Source organism: Zonotrichia albicollis, chromosome 2 (genome assembly GCF_047830755.1).
Source record: "Zonotrichia albicollis isolate bZonAlb1 chromosome 2, bZonAlb1.hap1, whole genome shotgun sequence".
Classification (NCBI taxonomy): Eukaryota; Metazoa; Chordata; class Aves; order Passeriformes; family Passerellidae; genus Zonotrichia; species Zonotrichia albicollis.
The window spans coordinates 14953769-14970796 of record NC_133820.1 but is presented as its reverse complement, the minus strand read 5'-3'; the positions used below and the strand labels follow the sequence as shown (position 1 = coordinate 14970796).

Below are 17028 nucleotides of genomic sequence, written 5' to 3'. Positions count from 1 at the left end.
AAAACTGCACTGAAAACTAAAAATAACAGGATGGTAGTTTAGTGTGGCTCACCATCTGTCATTTCTTTTTTACTTTTGAGGGGTAACAGGAGGTCCAGCAACAGGCCTATTAGAAGTAGATATTTTCAGAGTATTTTCCTGAAAAAGAACAACAACCATGAAAAAAAGCCCCAGTAAGAAAACATTAATTGTTGCCTGAAGTTATTACACATGCTTGTTTCCCAGGAGATTTTATATGTGAGTATAGCCTGGGAAAAGAACTGGCCATTTGGAATAGAATATTTCCAAATTATTTGGTGTTCTGTACCCTGAAGAAGTACAGCCAAAGGATGAAATGGTCCTGGGCTTCACAGCATTTGATCAGCCTTGTGATAATGATGTTAAAAATTTATCAGAGAATCACAGAATAAGGAAGGGATCTACAAGGAAGGGATCTACAAGGATTTTCATGTCCAACTGGTGGCCCTGCACAGGACCATCCACAAGAGTCACAAAAGTCAAAGTCAAAGCAGAAAATATTTGCACCATCAAATGTTCATGATTAAATTCTGGGACAGAATTGCCAATGAACTCTCGCTCCTGTTTGGGCTTCGTACCTGAAACCCTCACTGAGCCACACATGGAAATGCCATTCCCAAGGGATTTGGGTCACAACTCCCATTGTGTGCAGCCTCTAAGGAAAATATTACTTCATTCTGAAGGGATTTTTCCCCTTTTTCAATTTAAGAATGTTGAGTTTAACCCCAAGTTTGGAGCCTGTTGGGTCTGGCCTGTGCGCGCTGAGGGCACGTCCAGGCCCTGAGGCGCCTCCATGGTCAGGGCCCAGCAGGACCCACATCTCCAAATTCCCATTAAAACCCTGGAATGGTACGGAAATATGGGGGTGGAAATACACACACAGGCTCCTCTGCTGGGTCTGGGGTGAGGGATGAGTAAGGGAAGAGGGAGGAAAAGGGTGAGACGCACTGCCAGGGTGCTGCCGCCATTTCCCACAGCAACAGGGATGGAGGCCAGTGATGGCGGCTGGTGAGGCCGTGAGGGGACAGCACACACTGAGGGGGGAGCGGGGAGGGATTCCCAGGGAGGACACAAGACAAGGTGGGATCTGTCACCTGTGAGTGCCAGGGGGACAGAGAGAACAGAGAGGGGTGAGGGGAGGACACGGGACTGGATGTGGGGCTGTGTGTCCAGCAGGGACATTGAGGGGGTGCCAGGACATGGGGCTGGGTGTGGGGTTGTGGGACATTGAGGAGACTGTCAGGATATGGGGCTGGGTGTGGGGTTGTGGGACATTGAGGGGGTGCCAGGACATGGGGCTGGTTTGGGGTTCTGTGTCCAAGTGGACACTGAAGGGGTGCCAGGACTTGGGGCTGGTTTGGTTTGGGGTTGTGGGACACTGAGGGAGCTGCCAGGACATGGGACTGGGTGTGGGGCTTGGGGACATTGAGGGGACTGCCAGGACATGGGGCTGGGTGTGAGGTTGTGGAACATTGAGGGGGTGCCAGGACATGGGGCTGGATGTGGGATTTTGGGACACTGAGGTGGTGCCAGGACATGAGGGTGGATGTGGGATTTTGGGACACTGAAGGTGTTCCAGGACATGGGACTGGGTGCAGGTTTTGGGACACTGAGGGGACTGCAAAGATGTGGGGCTGGGTATAGGATTTTGGGACATTGAGGAGGTGCCAGGACATGGGGCTGGGTGTGGGATTATGTGTCCAGGTGGGACACTGAGGGGACTGTCAGGATATGGAGCTGGGTGTGGGATTTTGGGACACTGATGGGGCGCCAGGACATGGGGCTGGATGTAGGGTTGTGTGTTCAGGTGGGACATTGAGGGGACTGTCAGGACGTGGGGCTGGTTTGGGGTTGTGTGTCCAGGTTGACACTGAAGAGGTGCCAGGACATGGGGCTGGTTTGGTTTGGGGTTGTGGAACACTGAGGGGACTGCCAGGACATGGGACTGGGTTGGGATTTTGGGACACTGAGGGGGTTCCAGGACATGGAACTGGCTGCGGGTTTTGGGACACTGAGGGAACTGCAAAGATATGGGGCTGGGTGTGGGGCTGTGGGACATTGAGGGTTCCAGGACATGGGGCTAGGTGTGAGGTTGTGTGTCCAAGTGGACACTGAGGGATTTTCAGGACATGGGACTGGGTGTGGGGTTTTGGGACACTGAGGGAATTTCTGAAACATGGAGCTCGATGTGGGGTTGTGGGACATTGAGGGAGCTGCCAGGACATGGGGCTGGTTTGGGGTTGTGAGCCAAGGTGGACACTGATGAGGTGCCAGGACATTTTCATCATCAACACAGGAATTTGGCCCTAATTACTTTTATTCCTGTACTTTTTCATCACGAATTCTCCTGGCCATTCCAGTCCCTGCTTCTTTAATTCTATTGCAGTATCTTTCATTTCATGTCTGTTTCTTCTGCTTCACCTTTCGTTTTCCTGTCTTCTCCTTTTCTATTTTATTTACTTCTCAACAGATGCTCTGGATGAGCAGATTCAGGCCACACTTCTCATCTAAACAAATTAAAGCAGTAGGTCTAAGTTTCATTTTAGGTAATTTGCTTTAAAGACAATTTGCCTAGAAAGTGTTGGCTGTGCCAAATCAAATTTTAACACAAATACAGATCTGTGAATCAACCTGGGCTTTGCCTAATGCTCAAAATATGATTTCTCATCTCTTGTGGGTCATTGCACTGCCTGAGATTTAGCAGGACTGTGGCATTCCTCAGTATTCCACAAGGAAAAACTGTTCATGCAAAGGAATTAAGAGTAATGAAACTGTTATGATTCAACCTAAAATGTTCTGTGCAATCTTGAATTACGTTTTTTAATTTTCTTTGGGAGCTATGTGATTCCCCTCTCCCATTTAAGAAATTTAATTTAAAATGAAATGCCAGCACCAAGCAAAAAAAAAAACCAACAAAGGCGTTAGTAGGGTCTAAGAGAATAGTTTCATATTTTGTTAGTGAAGGGGATGTGTTAAAACCCATGTGAACTAAAACATCATTTTAACCCCCTCAAATTTCCTTTCCACAGCTCCATGCTCCTTTTAGCCCCCAAAATTATACAACTTATCCTTCTACTGTGTAAGATTCTTTGTTTATAAATGAGTTTTAAGAGAGCAAAGATGAATTTCTCTGTGGCTCCATTGTTGCTATGAGATAAATGTGACATTGCCACTCTCAAAACCTCCTATTAGCAAATATTTTCCTACTTTTCTATTTTTTTCCTCTTCTATGCAAGAAATAAAAGTTGAATTATCACATTGGGTCCCAACATTTACCCTCTTTTGTGTTTTAATCTCGTTTTCAGATATGTTTAGAATCTAATTCCTTTTCACAATTGTGGCTCAAGGCAAAACTTGCCTCTCCTCACCTGAAGTGGATTGGAACATAATAAGAAAATTGAATGGGCATCAAGCCATATCCTAAAGAATTATTTTTACCAGAACTACAGTGTTTAAATGATTTTGCCAGGAGAATAAACTGATCTGTTCTTGAACTTCCCAGTAGCCTCTGCAAGAGAAAAAAATGGGAAAAAATGGAGGGAAAAAAAGAAAAAAAAAGAAGCATAACAATAATTCAGAAAGACCTAGAAAATTACTTAGAATGATTTATTTTATGCTAAATATATGCTTTTTGCAAGTGTATTAAAATAGTTTTAGGTTCTTGTCTACCTTCTGCTTAGAGTGTTCATCTGGCAGCTCAGGTCGGTTTTGTGCTGTTTTTAAGGGATTAGTTAATTTGTGATCTGATTTGCTGTCTAATTCTTGAAAAATGTGATTAATGATATTTTTATCACCTGAAATACTATAAATCCCAGGTAGAGTGGTGAACTGTTGGAGAAGACAGAAGTGAACATTCTCCCAGGGATGATTCCAAGAGCTTTTTCAGTGGCTGCCCTTGAAAGAGTCAGAGGACACAAACCTTTAGGAACACCAGGAACTGAAGAGAGGGAAACCCAGAAGAAGGACAAGACAAGAAAGGAAAGAAAGAAATATGGACTGTATCTCTATGCCCAAGGTGATAAAAAAGGTAAATTTGTTTTCTGGCAGTATGAGATTCTCTTAAGAAATATCATTGTTCCCTTTCTTTGGCTTTTTTTTTTTGATAATTAGCAAAAAGACAAGAGTTTTTCAGAGAGAGGATTGGTATAACATAACATAACATAACATAACATAACATAACATAACATAACATAACATTACATGTAATATATTGTATATATAATCTGTAGCCTATAATCCAATTAAATTATATTATATTATATAAATATATATATATTATAATTTTGAATGTATAAATGATATTTATTTAATAGAAAATATATATTTATATAAAATATATAATTAATATAATATAATATAATATAATATAATATAATATAATATAATATAATATAATATAATATAATATAATATATAATTAATATAATATAATATAATATAACATAACATAACATAACATAACATAACATAACATAACATAATGTATTATATTATATTATATTATATTATATTATATTATATTAGTAATATATCATATATTGTATATCATATATCATATCATATATATGTTTTATATATGTTATATTATATGTATATTACATTTATTCTTTATATATAAATATATATAAAGAATATTATATATATATAATATATATAAAGAATATACATATGTATAATATTAAGAATAATATATATATTCTTATATAAAGAATATTATATATTTATATATATATATATATTTAAAATTTATATATCTAATAAATTCTATTTCAAACACCAGTAAGAGGAGGGAAGAGAAGGAGAGATTCCCTGCTTTGTTATCCCAGAACTCTCAGTGATCCAAAGGGAGAATCCCCTGGGATGTGGGAGCCCTTGGCAATCCTCATTCCTCAGCTTTAACCCAAGGACCTGGCAATGGCTCTGCCACATTTTGGTGTCTGACCATGCATCACCTGGCGTGTCTAAAAAAGCTTTTCTTGAGGAAAATGGGTAAAAAGAATACACAGAAGTGTCAGTTTTGCCCAGAAAACAGCCATTTTATGGCCAGCTGGGTTGTGGTGCATCCTGTGAAATGAATTTGTGCCTCAATGGAATGAGCATGGAGAAGGGAGATGGAAATGTACATGGAATTTATGCCACTGTTAACATCAGGAATCTCTCCATGTCTGCATCTTTTCCCATCTCAACCCATCCTTTCTTAAATCCTTAAATCCTACCAAGCCACATCACAAAAATGAGCAGAAAACCAGCAACCTTTTCCTGCTGAGCTTCAAAATTTCATCTTGATTTACCAAAGCCACAAGATGGAAATCAATCCAAGAACACCAAAACAGTGATTGTCTCTGTTATAATCTGTGTCATTATATGCTACAGTCAAGAAGTTATACCGGCATGAAAGTAGCAGACCAGAAAAAAGAATGACATTTTTTTATATCTAGTTAGCAAAAAATCATTACTGACCTCTACCTGTGGTGGATAATTTATTGTGTATATTTGTATATCTACTACTATTATTATTATTTTTATTATTACTATTATTATTACTATTGCTATTACTATTATTACTATCATTAGGATAAAGGGTTTCTTTTTGCTTGTCCATGACTACTGGAAATGAAACACATTTACAGTACTTCTGACAGCTTTTGCAGAAAGGTATTTGCCCTTTTTTCCCATCCTCTCAGTCCTTTCTGGCAAAATAAAATAGTAAGATAATGTAATTTTGCAAATACCTGTATGACAATATTTGTGGTCTTATTGTAGTTTTCCTGCAGTAGAATTGTGTTGCAGAAAATATTGGATTAAACAGAAGTTCTTGAAAAGATCTGTCTTTTTATTCTTGTGGTTTTTTAAGTCAGGGTCTTGCCTGTTTTATCCATAAAATCTGAGGTGATCTATAAATTATAGTAAACTTTTAATCAAAATACTGCCTGAAATGTCATGAGAGCTGTAGTGAAACTGAATATATGCCTGTAAAAGAGGAACACACTCAGATTTACAGTCTGTTACATTTTTAAATTCTAATTCTGCTTCAGGAAAAGCAAATGAGAGTAATTCAGCCAGAATCCTTATGGAGAGGCAAATGACAGCAACACACTGAGAAGTAGCACATTAATGTATTTTTAATTGCTATTTAAAAGCCACATAGGCAACTGCACACCTGTTCTATGCAATGAGCATTTAAGGTTTATTTAAAAATGTAGTTTAATTCAAAGCTGACTGGAAAGCTGTAGAAAACTGGTTAGAAATCCCAGCTGCAGGGATTTAGCCATGTGCTGTTGGGAGCATCTTGGTTTGTGAGTTCTTACAGACCTGTAAATTACTCTGTTGTTTTTTGGTGGTTTTTTTGTTTTGGTTTTTTTATCATGCACCTGTTCAAGGTGCAGGTTCTGATGGGTTGAATTGTGTTCATCAAATTGTGGCTGCATTAGTGAAGTGCATGATTTACAGGAAGAAAATCGATTTCCGTGGATTGAAAATTTATTTCTGTTGATTTATTTTGATTTATTTCCATTGGCTGCTAGCTGTGGTCTGCTGCAGCCACAAAAAGACTCAGAGATATAAAATATTGAATGCATTTATCTGTGAATCATTTGAATCACACAATCCTGGAATGGTTTGGGTTGGAAGGGACCTTTAAGATCATCTTGTTCCACCCTCTGCCATGGGCAGGGAGCCTTTCCTTAGACCAGGCTGCTCATTGAACATCAGAATTTTGGGGCATTTTGTGAAGAAACCACAATTCTGTAGTTGGATAAGCAGGGAAAGCACACATTGATTGATTTTTCTCCAATAATTTCTGTCTCTTAATGCCAATCCTCTCTGATCTCAATGCAGGAGGGAAGAGAGGACCAAACACCTCCAACCTGAACTCCTCACCCATGCAGAGCGGGGCGGGTTACCAGGAAAAAAACCCAACTGCCCAGCGAATATCCTCGGCCAGGATGCACAAAATCAAAGAGCTGAAGAACGAAATCTTCGACCTGCGGCAGAAAATCGAGACGTGTAGCTTCGAGAACCTGGCTCTGAGGGAGCTGAACCGGCGGCACAGCAAGGCCATGGAGCGGTACGACAACACCGAGAGCCACCTGCAGGAGATGCTGGCAGAGCACCGCAGCGACATGCGGCACCTCAGGAACCTCCTGAAAATGTCCCAGGAGGCCGAGAGGAACACGGCCAGGGAGCTGAAAAAGGTCGAAGCGGACCTGAGGAGAACTAAAGGTGACCTGAAGGCTTTGGCTGTGCTGTCGGAGGACAAAGCTCTGGCAGAGAAGGAGGAGCTGAGTCGCAGGTTGTCAGTGCTTAATGAAACATTGGAGGCAAAGGATGAGAGGATACGGGTAATGCCTGCAGATTGTTGTGTTTGTGGAATGGAGGGAATTATAGAATCCCTAAATTGGAAGGGAATCACAAGGATCATTAAACAGGAGAAGTTTCGGTGCAGGAATAGTGGGAAAGTTTTGGCTGCTTCTTATCAGAGGAACGATTCTGATACAATCCTGTAACACTGGATGCTGTTTAATCCAGTGCTCTCCTGAGTGTAAGGAAGTCCAAGAGGAGATAATTCATCTCCTTTTAATGTCTCATGTTCCTTTACTCTCACTGACCCCAGCACAAAAAAGATAGGAACACAATTTTTACGACAAAACTGGAAGAGTGAATTTTCCACAGTCCTCCAGGAATTATTTCTATTTCCTATGAATTTCCTCCAGGAATTCATTTCTATTTCCTATGAATTTCCTCCAGGAATTTCCTGGAGGAATTAATTTCCTCCAGGAATTCATTTCTATTTCCTCTGTTATGAATAGAATTAAATAAAGAGCCAGGAATTCTTAAAAGAAGCTGTAAATACAAACAGCTGAATTCAGACTCTCTTTTAAAAACTTTCTGTTTCCAGGAGTGAGGAGCTATAAAATCACACAGGGTTGGGTGTCCACCTGATACTTTTAGGAACTGGAATTTCAGTGCATGGCCCTGGGTTCTGAAGATAAAGAACCCAATAAATCACCAAATTTTCATTTACACTAAGCCTCCTTATTCTGCTACAGTTCATAGGTCTGTCTGAATAGAAAGCCTTAATACTTCTCAAATATATTTGTGTTATAAATTAATCCATCAGAAAGGTAATGTACAGCCTTATTTTTATGATTGAATGCCAAAACCTTTTATTTTGTCTACTGAAACTAGGTTTAAAACCTTTTTTTCTTAATTTGAAATCAATTTTTCAGATACTTAAGTATAGTTTCATGTATTATTTACAATACATTAATACAATTGTGTGTATTATAATTATAATACAATAATACAATACATTAAAACAAATGTATTATTTAAAATACAATACATACAATATTTTATAATATTATTTATATTACTATATTATTTATATTACTATAAATCAATAAATACAATAGTATTTATTATTTATTAATAGTATATATACTATATAGTATATAATATTACTATTATATACTATATAGTACCATAATATTATTTATATTGCTATAATTAGAAGATAATAACTGTCATTATACATAATTATGAGCTTAAATTTCCTTATATTAACACACTTTTATTTTAAATCAGTCAAGAACTGAAGTTTTCCAATTGTCACAGTGAGAATGGTAAAATCTGTGCCTTTTTTAAGAGTCTGGAAATGCAGCTGAAGATGAACAACAGCACCTTTAGTCGTCAGCTGGCAAGTGAGAGCAGAAAACTCCTGGAAGCGACAATGACCACAAAGAAGTTGCTAATGGAAATTAACGTTGCTCACCAAAAAATTAAGGTATTCCAGGTTTTGTCCAGATTTCTGTCTCCACAGGAAAATTCAAATATTTAATGTTATCTGTTCCTTCTTTCTTGGTTTTTTTTTTTTTTTTTTTTTTTGCTTCTTTGGTTTTCTTCTTTTGCTTTTATTTTTCTTGGTTTTTTTTTTTTTTGCTTCTTTTACAGTATTTACTAATAGAATTTGTTTTCCTGCTTCAGCTACAATCTACTAAAAAAGCCAGAAATATCAAATTCTTCATCATTGTGGGTCTATTTGTTAGAAGTAGCTCAATAATAAATTGAAGCAGAGATTAATGCATCAGAAATGTAACCAAAATCCACAACTTGGTCAATATGTTACCATTTTTCCAGATTTGGGTCAGATATATTCATCTCCTCACTTTAAATGAGCTCCCTCACAGAAACAAGTCAAAATGAGCCAAATATCACAACCTGCAAAATTAGAGTTGAACAAGAAGACCCACAGAAATGTTTCAAGAATTTGCTTAAATCCCAGTTTCATTTTTAGACAAACAATTTTGGGATGAATAGGTCCAGTCCAGCACTTTTTGTAATGCTTGTAAATCAAACATGCAGGAAAACTAAATGGATTTAAAGCCAAAACTGCCAGGAATGGGATGCTACATGAGTTGTAATGAAGAAAACCTTTACACATTCCAGAAAACTTGGAACCCCTTGTGGTTTTATCATAACTGTGTTTGTAACACAGTGAAAATACACTTATTTCTATATTTCTGTCTCAAGGTGATCCCATTGGGGAGCTTTCTCTTCCTAAATGGAATGAAATTTCTGTGGAATTTGTTGTTAAGGGGAGATTTCCCAGACATTGTGAAGGGCAGGACAGGCAATTCCTGAGGGCTCATAGAGGTTGGGATTTCTGCACAGGGGTTTTGTTTATCCCTTTTTCCCTATAACAGGTGCAGAAATTCCCTCCTGGTACTTGGCTGAGCTTTTTTCCTTGTCAGAGCCTGATCTCCTCCTGGACATGCAGATCTGGGAGATGGGAACAATAATAACCTCAGGAACACTAATATAAAACTGGCCCAAAATGCAAATTATTCCAAATTATTCTCACCTTAACTCTTCTCTAAAGTAGTTCTGTTTCATCTCCTTTCCACACAGTTCTCTCTGTGTCCAGGTCTCTGAATTTTCTATTGATTCTATTGAATTCTATTGAAAATCTGAATTTTCTATTGATTCTGATGATTTCTATTGAAAATCTTCAATAGAAGATTTTCAATAGAAGACCAGACATGATTATCAACCTTATTTCTGTGCCAGAACAGATTTTATCCTTACAAATTCATAGTTTTATGCACCTGTCTTATTTCAGGCCATTCCACTTCCAGGATAACTTGTAATTTTCCCAAATAAATGAAGTTCCTCTTTTTTTCCCACTGAAAGCTGGAGTGGTGAGAGTGTAACATAGATCTGTCTTCTGTGTTTAAGGAAGATTTCATTGAGGAAAGAGGAATCTTGCTAAATAAATGTCAAAATGTGCCTCAGGAGTTCATGTCACCACCAGAGCAACAGGTTGTGAAGCAACTGAGCATATGACAAGGGCACTGAGTAAATAATTTTTTTTTAATCAACAAAAAAGAGGAAGTAAAGGCAAAATGTATTTATTCTGGAAAAATGTAAATGACAAAGACCACGTGGGTCTGGCAAAAGGTGAAATCCCTGATGGGTTTCACCCAGCATGGGAAAATTAAGCAGGTAAAAAGTAATTTTTAATGCATTTTAGAAGTTTAATAGTGTTTATTTCTTCTTAGGAAAAGGATCGGCAGCTTTATGTACAGAACATTTATGCAAATTGGATTCCAAAAGCCCTGAGGGACAGAAGTGATTGGGTTCCTAATGACCAAAGTATGTCTGTAATCATCTCCTTCTCTTGTTTAGTTAAGTGACACTTCCACTGTTTTAGAACTGGGAGGTTTATTCCAAATTAAATACCAAAGTAGAGCTTTTGTGTGGGCTGAAAAGGTGAAAAGGTTCAGGAAGCTTAAAGGCTTGAATGATAGAAAAGAACAATATAAATTAAGTTCTACCAAGGAAGAAAGAGCTCTTGAGTAAAGAATATTTCTTTTACATGGATGCTCATAGATATTGGGGAGAAATATCTGTTCCATGCACTTTTGGCTATCCAACATTCCAAGGGCAGCTGCCTGGAGGGGGATTCAGCTGATTAAAACCAACCAGAGCTGTCTGAGATGCCCCAGTTTGCCTCCACTACACCCAGAATTTGGGATGGGATGGTCTAAACATGGACTTCCCTCATGGCTGAGGCACCTCTTGAAACACTGACCAGGTATTGCTGCTCCTAAAATGAAGCAGAAATCAGGATTTTGTTCATGTGGGTACCAAAGAGCCCTGAGCAAACCTGTCTGCTGGAAATGCTCCCCACAGAATTCCTCAAATCATGACAGAAATACAAAATCTTATCACATTCAGTTGCTTATTTGTTTCCTTTTCATTGCCTTTGCAAACCCATCATCACTGCCTAAACCACCAATGAGCTACAGGGAAAAGATTGGTAATTCAAGGTGTAAAATTAAGAAAAACACAAATCCCTGGTTCTCATCCCAAGTCAGACACAACTCTGAATTCCTGTTTTAGTTACACCACATAAATACCTTTTTTTTTTTTTTATTTTACTTGCATATGGCCTTGTATTCAATAGAAATTGAATATTGCTATTCAATTATGGTACTTAAACCACTGTTATTAATTAATTTCTTCTTTCCTTTAAGCAAGATAAGGGAGCTTAGTTGGAGGGAGAAATGATATTTTGTAACGAAAAGCTTCCAAGCACAGTTGCCCAATCCCCTGGAATTTTAAGAAAAATTTCTTACAATATTGAGAAAAATTTCATTCTCTGCCAGTTAATGGATTTGGAAGCCCAGAGCTGGAATTGCTGAAAATTTATTTTTGTTTTCACTACTGACTTGAATTTTCCTTTAACAGATTTCTGAAAAGTTGCCTCTTCAGGTCATTCTTTTCTAGCTGACAAAAGTTTTTTTTAGCCAGCAGTAAATTTAGAGCTGGGTTTTTAAACACTGCTGATAAATGGCTGGAGGGAGGATTCCTCGGGTGCCCGGAGAGCTCTGTGCAGGTAACGCGAATGGATTTTTGGATGGATTGCGCAGCTCTGGCCGCTCACCTGGGGGGGCAGCGCCCCCTGGTCCCGCTGCCGGGGAACTCCCGGCTGGAAAAGCTCCCGGAGCTCCTGGAACCCAAATTAATTCCTCCCGCATCGCCAGAGTCACTGCAGGCTGGTCACCAGCAGCCCCTTCACGGCCCCGCTGCCAGCAGCACCCCGAGGGCTCCATTTTTGGGCGTTTTTATGCGTTTTATCCTTTGATTTATGAGCTCAAACTGGGAATAAGATCCCATTTTTGCTGTTCTGGTAGCAGCAACTTTCTCAGCTGCTTGTGTCAAAATTTCTAACAATTATTCTAACAGTATTCTAACAATAAAGGAAGAATATACTCATCTTGTCCATCTTGCATCCATATTTCTCTGGACATCTCATTCAGTCACTCCCTTGGAATTGAGAGGAATCGTGGATTTGTCTTTCCAAACAAGCTGTGGGTTTGCTGGGAGATGAAACCAGCACTGGGAGATAAAAGAAACAATAGGAAGGATTCCACTGATTGATGAATGGAAAAAGAGATTTGCTTTCACAAATAAACTTCAGGTTTGCTGATAAACGAAACTGGACATTGAAAGATAAAACAACGAGGAAGACAAACCCCTGAATTGCATAAGAATTAAAAATTACAAAGGAGGGTTATACATTAGAGGGAAATCTCTGGTATCAAGTGTTTTGGGAAGTCTGAACCTCTCAAGTACCTCAGGCAATGGGGAAAGAGAGAAGGGAAATGCAGCCAGGGAAATTGGGATAAAAAGGAGGCTGCATGCTCCAAAAATTTGAGAGATCCCAGGGGAATGTCCCATGGCCTCTCCCTTTATTCCAATAAAGCCACAAAGGACTCCTCTCTCTCCTTTTTGGACATAAACCTCTGGTGTTTGTGGATTAATTTTCCTAACAGAATCTCATCCAAAGACCACTGATATTTCAAACAGTGTTGAGCCTTCCCCCTGAGCTGGGTTCCAAAAAGATCCAAATTTAGGAAACTGAACTCTGAGGCTTCACAGCAGACCTCTCAAATTTACACTAGAATGGAACCAAGAATTAAGCCCATGTGGGCTCTGGGGCACACACTTGTCTGATTTTACATGTTCTATCTGAAAATATACTTAGTAATATATTTTTATATATATTTATGTATATACTTATGTTTAGGATGCACTGATGTACAAGGCTCATAAATCCAGGTTTGTGTCCAGTTTCAGCATTTACAGATTCAGCAGAAAAAAATTTCTTATTTAAAGGGCATTAGGATATGCATTTTTTAAAAAAAAGTTGAAATTCTCGATCACATAGCAGTATTGTCAGTTGTCAGAGATATATTTTATTTATATCACCAGTCTAATTCCAGAAATAACTGCATTGCTAATGTTTGTCCTATTCAACAGGTCTGAGAGTAAACAGATCAGTACAAGTAGATAAAGAGAGTTTTAGAGAACTGCTGCTGTCTCAGCACCAGGAAACAGAACAAAATCCAATCCAGCAAAAAAAGGTGGGAAAGATCTGGATCCAAATCCAATTCCCTGTTTAAACTCTCAGCTAAGGTGTATTTTATTCCCTAAGTTGCAGTGATGTGCCTGGATAACCTGATCCATCATCTAGGATGGGGATTTTGCATGAGTGTGATTACAGGACAGAAATAATGCTGTGATGCAAAATATAATATAACAGCAATAGAAATTACTCATCTTTTTTAACTATTGCACTGATTGAGTTCTTTTAAAAGTCATTAAACAAGCATTCTCTCATAAGTTTTACCTTTAATTGCCAATTTTAGGAGAACAAAGATGAAGGTGGAGAAGGTAAAGCAAAGGAAGTGTGCTCACATGCCCGGGGTAAAAAGGAAAAGCAAGCAACCAAGAAAGTGCCAATAACTTCAAACAGGACACACAGAGGTAGGTTTAATGTTTCTCTCAGAAATTCACCTGGTCTTTGCAAATTATCAGGAGTTCTGGTGATTTATGTGGTTCTGACAGCCCTTCACTGGCAGCTGGCTGACAGGAACTGGTTCCAAATGATGAATGAGGCGTCACTGAAAACACAGAATTGTCTGGGCTGGAAAATGCAGCTGCTGCTGGTGCTGCCCTGCAGGATGGGGCATCTCCTCCCTGCTGTTCTCCCAAAGCTCAGGCTGGTAAAAGCTCAGTGTTCTGTCTGTAACAGGATAATTAACAGTGTTAATCCACACTAATCAAACCCTGATCTCAAAGCTGGGAATCTTCATCACTGATGTGAACCTATTTCCATGGAAAAGGAAAAGGAGTGTGAGGGCTGGGAGCAGTTCCTCATTAGTGATCCCTGGAAAGAGATTTTATGGAAATCTCAGCCACTGTGTCCTCATGGAAAAGTTACATGCAAGGGACTCGTCTGTAAACATCTTTATTCTGAAGAAATTCTATAGAACAGAGGAGAGAAAAAGCCACTGCTGTTCCCTCATTCACGTTTTTCTTTCTAGTAATATTCCTGTTACTTCCTTTAAGGCTTTTAGGAAAAGAAAATGTCTGAATGCCACCATTCTAAACATGTCTCAAGTGGCAGGAGACCTCCAGCTCCCCCATTTGCCCAGGTGGAACAGGTGATGCCAGGTCCCATCCCTGTAACCTGGCATGTGGTAACTCCTGAGTTTGTGCTCTGCCTTCTCAGCCTGCAGCCTTTCCAGACAATCAAAATCAGCTTTAAAATTGGCTTTAAAATGCCCCTTTAAAACTGACAGAAAACACAGGTCTTACAGTGCTCCCTCTGAAAATCTGTGCAATCTGAGTTTCTCTCACTGATAGCAGGCTTTTATTGAAGCCTTACTTGGCTTTTTTTAGTTCCTGCAACTTCTTATTTCCCCTTTAAGCTTGGATTGTGTCTCAGTTTGGGGGTACTCTGTGAGTCACTGCAGGGCACAGGATCCATTAGAAGCTGTCCCCTGCACTGATAAATGGCATTTCTGCACACATGTTCCTTTTCCTGCTGAAAAGTGGAGCCCCCTCATTTCCAGGTGAGAGAGTTGCTGAATATTCTGCTCCACACAAGCAACTCTGTTGTGAATTAAGTTCCACTTAAAAGCCAGAAAGTGCCAATTAAGAGTTGAGATCTCACCTGGTTTCTCTGTTGCGTTGTACATGACTTTTCTGTATTTAGCCATTGCTGTACATAATGGCAGCTAAATCCTTTTAACTAAATTCAACACTATGAAAAAAGTAAAAATAAGGATATGATCCTGGATTCAGTGGCAGAATCATGTTGTTTAAATCTTACCCCATGCTGTTGTGTTTGTTAGAGATGGTATTTGGAATACCATCAATAACAACTGAAGCCGTGAAATAAGGATGTGATACTTGCTCTTTTTAAAGCTTCATAACTCCTCATGTTCTTAAACCCTGTAATATTTCAGGAGGCAAACTGCTGATGGAAGAATGCAAATTTTCAGAATTTATTAAAGAAATGGAAAAAGAGACAGAGGTTCTTAAACAGGAGTTGAAAACTCTGATGAAATCTGAACGAAGTCCTCAAAGAGTAAAAAAGAGCAATCAAGAGGGAGAGGCAGTGGAAGAAGATTTAAAAGAAGATAAAAAACCCCATGAGCAGCAAAAGAAGAAAGCCAGGAGTGAAGGTCCAAGTCCAAGCAAAGACCCCACCAGGCTGAAAAAAAAATACATTTTCTCAGGGGCTGTTGAGAATTTCCACACTTCAGGTGCCAAAGGCAAATCAGGATTTGGGAAAAGCTGCCCGAGCAGCCAGAGACAGGCAGGGCAGGGCTGCAGTGATGACACCGCTGTGCCCAGGGGGAAAATGTCCTTTGGGGCTTATGAACCTTCCTTTGGGCAAACCCCCCCGGGCTGGCAGCACAGCTCCCCGGCAGGGGAGGGGGCACCCGAAGGAGGAGCTCTCTGGGGAGGAATGTTCGCAAGGAGAAAACTCCCGGAGCTCCGGCAGCACCAGGGGGAAGGCAGAGCAGCGAGGGGGGCAAGGCAAACCCCAAACTCCCTGCCAGGCTCCGGCTCCCCTCGTTAAAAACAGCTCCTGAGTCACTCCACACTTATTGCTGATAGTTCAGTGCATCAGCTTGCCTTCAGAAGTTTAAACATTCCCATTGTTACAAACCAAATGTTTTACTTTCATTCAATGTTTATTAAACCTTACAAGCACCGGTAATTGCTCTCCATGATTTTTTCCAAAACAATCCAATCAGCTGTCACAAAAAACACATTGTGTGCTTGATTTTTTTCCACAAAAATATGTTATATCAAGAATTCCTTATCATTTTTACCTGTTACCAGGTAAAATTCAGTCCTTGTTTAGGATCTTCCGGGTTTTTGCATTCCCGAGGAGCTGGGATTTGGGAGCTGGGTGTTTGTTAGTTGCTGACATGAGCACCCAGCTTGCACAAGGTTCACTGCTGGGTGAGCACCAACAATGCAATAAAAGAAAACACTTTTTTAGTTCCTTCACTCCCCAACAGCTTCCACAATTCACAGATAATAAAAATAATTTGCTCCTACATTGTTTTTATTAGGAACCTCTAAAGCCTCATTCTTTCCCTCTGCTGGAACTTACCAAAGCAGTTTGCCTGGTAACTTCCCCAGCTGACACGCAGAGATGAATGTGCAAGAGGAAAGCATTGTTTTGGACAAGTCAGGCATAGCCAGTCCCCAAAAAGCCTCTAAAAATCCTTGTTTAAGGTTATGTAAGCCAGGGGAGGAGGATTGTGGTTTGTTCCTCACATTAATTTATTTAATACTTGCTAAATTCATGTGAAGTTTGAAAAAATTAGGGGCATTCTGTTAATTTTTAAAGGCAATTGCACATTAAAAAACATCCAAAATTCAACTACAAAAGTTTTTAAAGATGACAAAGGCGTTCAGAGCTGAACCTGTTGCAGCAACATTTCAAATAATTAAAAAAATTATTTAGTTGAGTTGCTTCAAACAATATTTCCTTATGCACAGAGACAGAGGCTGTTGTTTTGGCTTGGATTTCGGTGAGTTTGGGATTTGTTTTGCCATTTGGGATTTGTTTATTTGGGGTTTTTGTGGGTTGTTCAGGAAAACTGCAGTTAACATTAAAAAAGAGATGAAAAAACC

At 39.4% G+C, this 17028-nt stretch overlaps 1 protein-coding gene across 1 annotated transcript; it reads left to right on the top strand.

Annotated features, from left to right (window-relative positions):
* The first annotated feature begins 3882 nt into the window (after positions 1 to 3882).
* LCA5L (lebercilin LCA5 like) lies at positions 3883 to 17011 on the top strand. The gene is made up of 7 exons (XM_074536181.1): positions 3883 to 4045; positions 6838 to 7358; positions 8666 to 8803; positions 10578 to 10671; positions 13345 to 13448; positions 13734 to 13851; positions 15339 to 17011. Exons 1-7 carry the CDS (start codon positions 3883 to 3885, stop codon positions 15956 to 15958), a joined length of 1758 nt encoding a protein of 585 aa, XP_074392282.1. The 3' UTR covers positions 15959 to 17011.
* The last annotated feature ends 17 nt before the right edge of the window (positions 17012 to 17028 follow it).

What these genes read in the sequence shown, in the direction of transcription:
- LCA5L (XM_074536181.1), top strand. Translation starts at nt 3,883, where the DNA reads ATGATTCCAAGAGCTTTTTCAGTGGCTGCCCTTGAAAGAGTCAGAGGA. An exon ending in TTGGGTTCCTAATGACCAAA is followed by an intron (nt 10,672 to 13,344) that starts GTATGTCTGTAA and finishes CCTATTCAACAG; the next exon opens with GTCTGAGAGTAAACAGATCA. An exon ending in TTCAAACAGGACACACAGAG is followed by an intron (nt 13,852 to 15,338) that starts GTAGGTTTAATG and finishes GTAATATTTCAG; the next exon opens with GAGGCAAACTGCTGATGGAA.